General features: G+C 41.6%; 1 protein-coding gene across 1 annotated transcript; it reads left to right on the top strand.

Moving 5' to 3' along the window:
* Nucleotides 1-316: 316 nt before the first annotated feature.
* LOC128142478 (fatty acid-binding protein, adipocyte) lies at nt 317-3,814 on the top strand. The gene is made up of 4 exons (XM_052788592.1): nt 317-488; nt 1,758-1,930; nt 2,157-2,258; nt 3,582-3,814. Exons 1-4 carry the CDS (start codon nt 416-418, stop codon nt 3,630-3,632), a joined length of 399 nt encoding a protein of 132 aa, XP_052644552.1. The 5' UTR covers nt 317-415; the 3' UTR covers nt 3,633-3,814.
* Nucleotides 3,815-9,719: the final 5,905 nt, after the last annotated feature.

Here is a 9,719-nt window from a genome sequence, read left to right as displayed (position 1 = left end):
TTACAGTCTAGGACTTTAGCTATGTCCATTTGATAAGGCTGACTGAAATGGTATGGGAGAGAACATAACCTTCTGTGAGTTGAGCCTTCCTTTTTCTTCTGAAAGACAATATGATTTAATTATTTTCCTTTAGGGTAAAGTATTCTTGAATGACAAAAATAATTAAATAAAAACAAGAGAGTGATCTTTGTGCTAGTAAGGGCATATGAATAATAGCACTATGACCTACTGGCAAAGGAGGGGTAGGGGAGGAAGGAAAACACTAGGCACTGGGACTCCCTCTTCATTGGTCATCCTAGAGCATCATGTGGCCAAGGCTCCTTTTTAAAGATAACTCCTGATCTCCTGGAGCTCATACTATCCTGTCCTGCATTTCTGCTTGATCCTGTGGAAGACTTCTCTTTAGCCTGACAAAATGTGTGACCAGTTTGTGGGCACCTGGAAGCTCCTTTCTAGTGAAAACTTTGAGGACTATATGAAAGAGCTGGGTGAGAATTGTTATTTGGAGTTGTTGTATCTGGGACAGGGAAGGAATGCTGATTTTGAACTTTATTCCTTACTTGCTTTTTCTGGTTATGCTGTTTACCAAGGGGGTTTTAGTCCAACTATTTTGGCCAGATGGTCTTAAACTGGAAAACTTGGTTGTTTGAATTAGTGGTGTCAAATTCCTATAATGTAGAATAACTTTGATTGGGAGGAATAGTTTCAGGTAAGCCAAGTCTATGTGTGCCTACTTAGTAGTGTTATAAATGGAAGTAAAACATGTCACTGCAATATTTTGTGTGAATTAGCTTTTATCCTTGGACATACAAAACGGTGTAATGCTAGAATGCAGCAAGCTTCTCTATGTCTAAAGGCAATACACCCAAACTTCTTTATATTGCTACTGGACTAGGAGACCAATTAATTGTCATGGCTATTATAGTGAATGAAACTTTGTAGCTGCCTCCGGTGAGTATTAAAGAAAATTGCATGGATTCATGCAGGTACTTGCAAAAGATTTGAGGGATAACACTCTTCTCTAAAGGTGTAGACTTCTTGATTAGAATTAAAATTGGGCTTTAAAAGGATTCCACATTCTTTTAGTGGGGATGAGGTATGGGGTAACTTGGACTGATTGGATCAGTACATGCCAAAAAGCTAGGGGTTTATTTGGAGATTAGGGGTAAAATACTTACTGAGATTTATGCAGCATTCAGACAGCTTTCAGTGAGACTCTTGCACTCTTACTCTTTACCCCAGATTTTACTCAGGACGTGACCATTGCCAGCTATTTCTTAATCATTTCCTTTTATTCACCCTGGCCACTGATAAATATAAAAAGTGCTTTCTTTTTTTTTTTTTTCTTGTTTGTTTGTTTGTTTGATTTTGTGGCCTAGAAACTGTCATGTATTTCTGCTTATTTACTTTTAGATACAGTTAGCATACAAGTTAGTGTACAAACCACTGCAGCTATTTCAAACAAGTGTATGTGCAAATATCTACTACTAAAATCTTGTCTCAGTCTTCAAAATATTGCTTTTGCTATTCTGACAATGACAGAGCAGAGAATTCCCTTGTGTCATCCCACCCGGCTTGGTCTATAACCATACCAAGCTAGTGAGATGTTAAAAAGAACCTCTGCAACATAGAATGAATAAAAAATTCAGAAAGTAATAGGGAAATCAGCACTGAAGTCTTTTTTTTTTTTCCCCAACAAATAAGAGAAAAACATTGAGCAAAGATAAAAATTTCATAGTGCCCTGTCTTATTTACAGGTGTGGGGTTTGCTACCAGGAAAATGGCTGGTGTGGCCAAGCCCAATGTAACTATTAGCATCAATGGTGATGTGATAACCATCAAAACAGAAAGTACCTTCAAAAATACAGAGATCTCTTTCAAGCTGGGTGAAGAGTTTGATGAGACCACAGCAGATGACAGAAAAACAAAGGTGAGTCCAAACCGAGCACTTTCCAAATACCTCTCTCAAAAGGGGTGTGGGAGCAGGAGGACGGAGTTGTGATTTTGACATCCAGTGTAGAAATGCTGCCTTCAAAGGTAAGAGTGCTATGGAGGCTTTGTGTGTCAGTGCTGTTTGGACATGGAGACAGTCTTCTCTTCAGCCCAGAGCACCCTGATGAAACAGCCACACTTTGCTTTTCTTTTTTCTTTGGCAGAACGTCATAACCCTAGACAATGGCATACTGAACCAGGTGCAGAAGTGGGACGGAAAAGAGACTATCATAAAGAGAAAAGTGGTGGATGGGAACCTGGTGGTGGTGAGTTCATTTTTGCTACTTCATCACTGAATTCCTTGTACAGAATTCATGTTTGGCAGGTGTATTACATTGGATTCAAACACAGCGAGTGAAGGCATCTGAAAGGGCTCCGTGCACTTCGCGAGAAGTCTCTCTGAATGAGCCTGGAGTATGTATTAAAACTGAAATGCCATTAAACTTATGGAATGGTATGGAGGTGCCTGTTCTCCTTTCATAGCAAGACATGGTTAGGAAAGAGTAGGGAGAAAAAAACAACGTCCCTGTGAGGGAAATTTTTACATATCAGAATCTTTAAGTCCTGAACAGTATAGAGGAAGCATTAGCAAAGCCCATGTTAAGTGCGTCTGCTCTGTGCTGATGCAAAATACTCCTGTTCATCTCCAGTAGAGACTCAACAGCCATCTGTGGGAACCGTGCTATGGATCATCCACAACTGTGCCAATAATATGATGTTATAGCAAAAAAAAGAAACCTGTATCCAAGCTCTGTTGGTTGGTGTTATCTGGTCAGAGTGTATTGTGCTTGACTTGGTGCCAGTGAGGCCCACCTGCAGTTTGGGGCTTCCCAGCACTGCTCTCCAGTTTTAGGAAAGACACTTTGAAGAATCTGGGAGGGGACTAAAACTGTGTTCATAAAAGGCAGCTGAGATTCCTACATGCCACAAAACAATATACATACATGAAATTCCTGAAGTGTTCTGCCCTACCCTAGAGAAAAATAGTATGTCCATAACTTTAATATTTAAATTTCTTTGGATAAAGACCAGAGGAGAATAAATAGAAATGGTTTTTAAAAACAACTTCATTAAGAAAAATTGAACAAAATGGAGTCGGTCTAACAGAAAAATAGATGAGGACAGAGCCTAACATGCAGAGGCTGACACCAGCAGCTACAAGTCTGAAAGCTGTGTAGGACTCTGTGTGTGTGTATGTGTGGGTATGTGTTGTGCACACGTGTGTGAAGAAGACAAGCCACAGCTGCAAAAGGTGAAAGGAAAAAAGGCTAATGCCCAGCTCCAGAGTCCAAACACCCTCCATAGAAGTCCTAGGACCCTTCTTTAGAGGTTTTTAAGAGGAGATTAGAAATCTCCTGGGGGTGGCTGGAGCAGTCCTTTAATGTTCTTTCAGTTCTGTGCTTGTATTTCAGACTTCTGTTTCTGAAGCTCTCAAACTTGAGTTTCACTATTTTGGCAATTGGTTTTAGAGGAGTAGAAAAGCAAATTTTTTCTTACACTGGCTCCCAATGGATAAGTAATTCTCTACCTTCTGACTAACAAACATTTAGTGAGAGTTAAAAGCTGATTAAATTTACCTTCCTTTCCAGGAATGCACCATGAATAACGTTACCTGCAAAAGAGTTTATGAAAAAGCATGAAGAAGCCACCTTCACACAGGACTAATGCTTAAAGCTGGAGAAAAACAACTTAACCAAAGGAGAAAAACTCCACGAATCTGTTTTAAAGAGAACTGTACTTTTTACAGATACATCCCAAAACAGTTACACACAGCTAGTCTAATTTGTTGTGGCTATTCAATAAAATGTTCAGCTTTCTACAACCTGTGCTTGTGCTGGAGTTTGTCAGAAAGGGGTTTGGGGGGGATGCAACATGGGAAGGGGTGCTGTGTGGGAAAGTATCGTGTGAGAACTAGTACCACACTCGGTAACGGACCCATCTCACTGTGGAAAGAGGATCAGAGATGATCCAGTGAGTGACACTTGTTGTGTGACAGTGATAGATGTAGACCTGGACACAAAAACATTCTCCGGTAAGCGCTGTGTGTGGGCTACCCACTGCAAGGAGTCTGTGCACAGCAAGGGCAATAACAGGGCTGCTTTTCTTGGCTTTGAGCAAAGGGTATTGTTCCTGGGGCAGGGAGGAGGGCAATTACTGCGGATGCCCAGCACTGGCTTCCAAAGTGAGCAGGGAACCAGGCATCTCCTCCGTGCACAAATGCCGACAATTTTAAACCCGGGGATCATCTGAAGTGGCTTGATCTTGTCCTTTTCCACCTGAAGTGTGAAATTGCATCTGCTGCAGTTCTCAGATTATTTTGTTAATGTCCTTTAACATCTCTTTTTGTCCTAGGTTAGACAAAAAGACTTGAATTAAGAATCATAGCTTAAAAAGTACTCTCAGGCTTACTAAAAGCCTGTAAAAGTTTGCTAGTGGTACAAACTTTATTTCCTATATGCATTTTCTGCTAGCTCGTTAGGTTAGATCAGTCTTGGAAATGTGAGCCTCTCTAGGTGCAAAGCCCTTTGGACACTATGGTTTTCAACACTTCTTATTCTTGAACTACCTTCTACTGTCCTTAAGCCTGGCTTCCTATTTCAAAACTTTGCGTGCATGGAAGCCCTGATTTCTACACCTGGGAGGACTCAAACTGAGGACAAAAAAAATGAGAAGTCCAGGGAAAACCTGGACAAGAAGAGTCTGAAAATGTATGCAGTAACCACGAAACGGGGAAAGGAGCATATCTCAAGCTTTGCGATTAAGATCTGTGAACCAAATTCCACATATTCCTGACATTCCTGAGGTCAGCTGTCAGAGGCAATGGTGCTGAGTCCCTACTGCCAGCAGCAGAGACCTCATACACTTGAACTTTCCTCTGCATGACTCAGACTGTTCCCAAGTTTCTGCACTATTAATACGACTGGAGAGGGGAAAAGAAAAAGGAGGACTTCTACACTCTGGATGAGCTAAGGGGTCATTTAAGAGCAGTTCCAAAAGACTATCAGTAAATTCTGCAGAAAATCTTAAAAAAAACCCATGAAAAAACAGCTCTTCTCTTTTTACCTTGGTTTCATTGGTTGTGAAATCTCATCAGCCTAAACAACAGCAGTTGCATACGGGAAGAAAGTATGCTTCAGAGTACCCCATATATACAATATTAAACCTACTTAGCAGTTAACAAGAACCAAAATTATCTGCAAAAGCCAGGATAAAACTACAGTTTAGTGACAGAAAACCTACATGGGAGAGATGATCATAAGAAGCAGCAACATTGACTTAAATAAGCTATATATAGACATTAAAGATCAGCCCATAGTTAAATATATCCCATTGTCCACAGATATGGAAATAGTATATTTCAGAGGTCAAATTTCCAATATTCCAATATACATACAGCAGCCTTTATTTTCCAGAAACCTTATATTCTTAATAAAACCTGCAGTTACAATTGTAACATTCACAGCCTGTTTTTTCAGAGGCAGGTAATCTCCTCTGAAAGCATCACCATTTATTCTAGTACCTGGTGAATGAATTCAGACTTTGTGAATGAATCAATCCACTTAAAACTTCAACTTTTGGAAATTTCAGTAAAGTGACATTCTGTCCATAAACTTTAACAGGGCCAGCACTATAATGAAGTATTAGTGATGCTTTTCTTGGAATATGAACATGTCTGAAATTTATTCTCTGAAGAAGGCCAAAATTTATTCTCTAAAAAAGGCAGAAGCCTTGTGACTTCTTGAATAAATGGAGATAATTCCTCTCTGGCAAAAAAAGGTGTGTGTTCTCAGGCCTGGATGGAGGTGACAGCACACATTTCTAAGGGTTCAAAGCAGATCAGTGTCTTGTCCTTGCCTGCAGAGCAGCACAGGGCCCCTCTCTTTTCTGTAATGCTGAACTGTTCTCCAAAAATCAGAAACCACCCCATAGCATTCCTCTCTGAAACAGGAGGATGTCACCAAACCCCTACAAACCCCGTGGGCAACACGCTTATCGCAGCAGGCACCCCGAATGCTGAGCGGAGGAGATCTTTGCCCATTGTTAGCATATTCGCTCACTACTCCTTTACAGGTTTCTTGGACGACAAGAGGGAAAGGGGACTCACACCCACAGATTTTTAGCAGCTCAGGAGAAAGATGAAGCAAGGCTTTTTCTGAGCTTTGACCTTTCTGTTATTTTTCTGGTTTTCTTTTAACTCTTTGTTTCCCCTGGAAGGAACCTGGAGTGCTTTTGCGTCCTGGCCAGTCAAGCCCGGAGAGCGCCCAGCTCTGCAGTCTGCCCTGAGCTGCAACCTGTTCCCTCGGCCCCGGCAGTCTTGGTCTGGTCGCGTGGGATGCCCCAGCTAAGGAGACAAAAGGCTGTTTGCACCCTCCAGTGTAGCAATTGGGAAGAGGCAGAGTGCTGGCCTCCTGTTCGGAGTCGATCCCTCGGCTCCGTAGCGTCAGTGTTAAAACATCCTTGGTGTCCTCACAGCAAGGCAGTCATTTGGCCTCTGTTCTCTACTTTTATCTGTTTTATTCATCACTCTCCTGGGAATTTAATTTAGACTTTTTTTGGCACTGAATTTGCCCATATCATATTTCCTTTAAAGAAATTGCCATAAATTTACTTTCCATATTTCTTTAAACAGTTTCTTTACATTTTTTCGCTCACTATTTTTACCAATTTTTACCTTTATCTCTAGTGCTGCTTCACAATCTCCAAGTGCATTGATTTCAAATCCTGCCATAAGCAAAAAAGGGCAATCAAAGCTCCCTCTTATCACATGTACTAACAATCCTTGACAATTTTTTTCCTTTAAACTTGAAGAAAAGATTGGTTTCCACAGATATTATTTCTACTGAGATATAATTCCCTGCTCTTCTTCTTTCTAGACTGTAAGTCCTTTAAATGAAAGTGCTGATTTTTCTTAGTGACAAAGAGATAGATGCTAGCAATGTCAACATTGTTTGAGACTGCTTAAGACTGGGGTTTTGTCTGTATAAATAATTCTCTGTGACTTTTGTTCTTAAGGTTACTGGTACTGCAGTATAGCTGTCCTATTCTGACTAATTTTCTCTTCTTCAATTTCTTTGGGCCTGATTTTACAACATCCCAATCATCTTTTATTTCCCAAAGGCACCAGCCTTGTCTTGTTAAAGTGCCTTTATGTGGATAAGACAATTAAATGAAAGAACAAAGACTGCCTGAGGAGCAACGGTAGAATATTTTCGTATTATTCCTTGAGAAATAATGGATAGTTTTATTTAGAAGGAGCTTTCTCATTTCCAGGGAATGGATAAAAGAGCTAGCTATTCTTTAGACACAATGTGATATAATGCATCTCTGCTTTAGAAGAGCTTTGTGTGGCCAACACCTTCAAAGACTGACATTTATTTACATGTCACAGATACAGCATCTTCTTCCTACTGTGGGGGAGAAAGAGTTTTTCTTTACTTTGTTTTCATTTTCAGTCACTCTAGACTTTCCTTCCTTACACTGCACTGTCATTAGACCTGAGCAGTAATGGGAAGTTCTGATCAATTTACCCTTTTTGATGTTATGACTGATGGGATAAAAATATTTTCTATATACAACCAAAATTTGTGACTTAAGACCTTATTATTTCCCCCACAACCCCAGTATAATCCAAAGACTACAATATTGTCACTGCTCAGGCTGTATCGTTCTACTGTTTAAGCATGTTGCCCTTCTTGCATATGACAGCTTTCAAGATGAGACCCAAACCTCACCCTCCTTGGCCCAGCATCAGCTCCATCTCACTCTTTCTATCCTAAACAGAAGAAATTTGGTCCCACAACCTATGATCCCGGTGTCCCTCCACCCTTACAATGTAGACCTGAAAAGCCCCTGTAAGTGGTCATAACCCAGAAAATGTAATCATGCAAAAAAGACAAACAGGCAACTATTATTCATACAAGTAAGAAAGAGTCCTTCTAATCCTTCAAAGTAGCAAGTAATCATTTTCCCCAGGAAGATAGTTTAGGAAGGACAGAATTACAGTTGATGTGGTCTTACACTAAATAGTTACAGATAGTTTGAGGTGTCTTGAATTACGATGCTTTAAATTCCTGCTGGTCAAATATACATATGGTTTATGGATTTGTTCTTTGTGTCTGGTTTTCACTAACCACAAGACAATAGTTCTAAATGTACATCTTTTAAAAAGTTTTTGAATTTTCAAACTCAAACTTTTCAAACTTTCAAACTCAGCTTTGCAGAAGAGGCCCTGGGGGTCCTGGTGGACACCAAGTTGAACGTGAGCCAGCAATGTGGTCTTGTGGCAAAGATGGTGAGTCATGTCCTGGGCTGCATTAGGAGGAGTGTTGCAGGTTGAGGGAGATAATCGTTCCCCTCTGCTCAGCACTGGTGAGGCCACACCTGGAATGCTGGGTCCATTTCTGGGCTCTCCAGCACAAGGCAGACATGGACCCAGGGATGTTGTGGAGTCTCTTCACGGGAGAAGGGAAACTTGAGGAAATCTGACAATAGTAGGACATGTTTGAATGCAACGCCTTATATGACTGCGCTGCTTAAATCTGCTCTTAAGTCTATGGCAGAAAAACTACCCAGGTGCAGAAAGGCAAAAAGAGAGCACTATATGCCCTCCTCCCAACCCAGTAAAACTGCTTACCTCTCACCATGTGACTTTGAGAATAAGCCTTTTAATGACTCAGCCTGGATGGTTCATGCCATCCACCTGCCAAGCACAAGAGCTGATCTCCACCGATGCACTGATCTTCTGAACATGCCCTGTTGTGGAAGAAGAGAGGCAGCAAAGTTTGGTTGCTTCTTCTCTTTGTGGTGCTGCCTGGGGTATGTACAGGGATCATTGCTCTGATGCAAAGGGAGCAAACAGAACAGTATAATTCAGTTCTGCCTTTAAATGATAAAACATACAGACCCTTTCCAGAATCGATCATGAAAGTAAAAAAAAACCAACAAAACACTATGTACAGCAGCTTCGTGATAGCTCCTCCCCCAAATCCACGTGGCTTTGATTTACCTGACTAGCACACAGGTGACAATAGTGGTAATGCTCTCTACAGCTTCCTGAGGAGGGGAAGTGGCGAGGGAGGTGCTGATCTCTTCTTCCTGGTATCCAGTGATAGGACGCGTGGGCATGGTTCAAAGCTGCATCAGGGGAGGTTTAGACTTGACATTAGGAAGCATTTCTTTACCGAGAGGGTGGTCAAACACTGGAACAGGCTTCCTAGAGAGGTGGTTGATGCCCCAAGCCTGTCAGTGTTTAAGAGGCATTTGGACAATGCCCTTAATAACATGCTTTAACTTTTGGTCATCCCTGAAGTGGTCAAGCAGTTAGACTAGATGATCGTTGTAGGTCCCTTCCAACTGAAATATTCTATTCTAGTCTACTCTAGCCTAGCCTAGTCTATAGGGTCATAGCAGGAGAATGGCACTGGGAGGACAGTCAGAGCTGAGTTTCATATGGACCCAATGCTCTTTTGCCTGGTGGCTCCATGTTGCTGAGACCCCACCGCAGTGTCCCCTGACTGCTCTGCAGATACAGTGGTAAGCTGACGTCTCCGTCCCCACACACCCCTCAGTGTCTTGATCTATTCAGTGGAGGAAGCCGAGGCAGGCATCACCCGGAGCCTTGGTACTGATACGGCTGCCTTGGACAAGGTGCACATTGTCTTGCCCTGGCACTGCCTCTCCTATTGGCCTGTCCTGACCGCTACAGGGATGGGGCATCTTTAAAAGGA

The sequence above is a fragment of the Harpia harpyja genome, chromosome 5 (genome assembly GCF_026419915.1).
Source record: "Harpia harpyja isolate bHarHar1 chromosome 5, bHarHar1 primary haplotype, whole genome shotgun sequence".
NCBI classification, from domain to species: domain Eukaryota; kingdom Metazoa; phylum Chordata; class Aves; order Accipitriformes; family Accipitridae; genus Harpia; species Harpia harpyja.
This window is presented reverse-complemented; position numbering and strand designations above follow the sequence as displayed.

What these genes read in the sequence shown, in the direction of transcription:
- LOC128142478 (XM_052788592.1), top strand. Translation starts at nt 416, where the DNA reads ATGTGTGACCAGTTTGTGGGCACCTGGAAGCTCCTTTCTAGTGAAAAC. An exon ending in GGACTATATGAAAGAGCTGG is followed by an intron (nt 489 to 1,757) that starts GTGAGAATTGTT and finishes TCTTATTTACAG; the next exon opens with GTGTGGGGTTTGCTACCAGG. An exon ending in TGGATGGGAACCTGGTGGTG is followed by an intron (nt 2,259 to 3,581) that starts GTGAGTTCATTT and finishes CTTCCTTTCCAG; the next exon opens with GAATGCACCATGAATAACGT.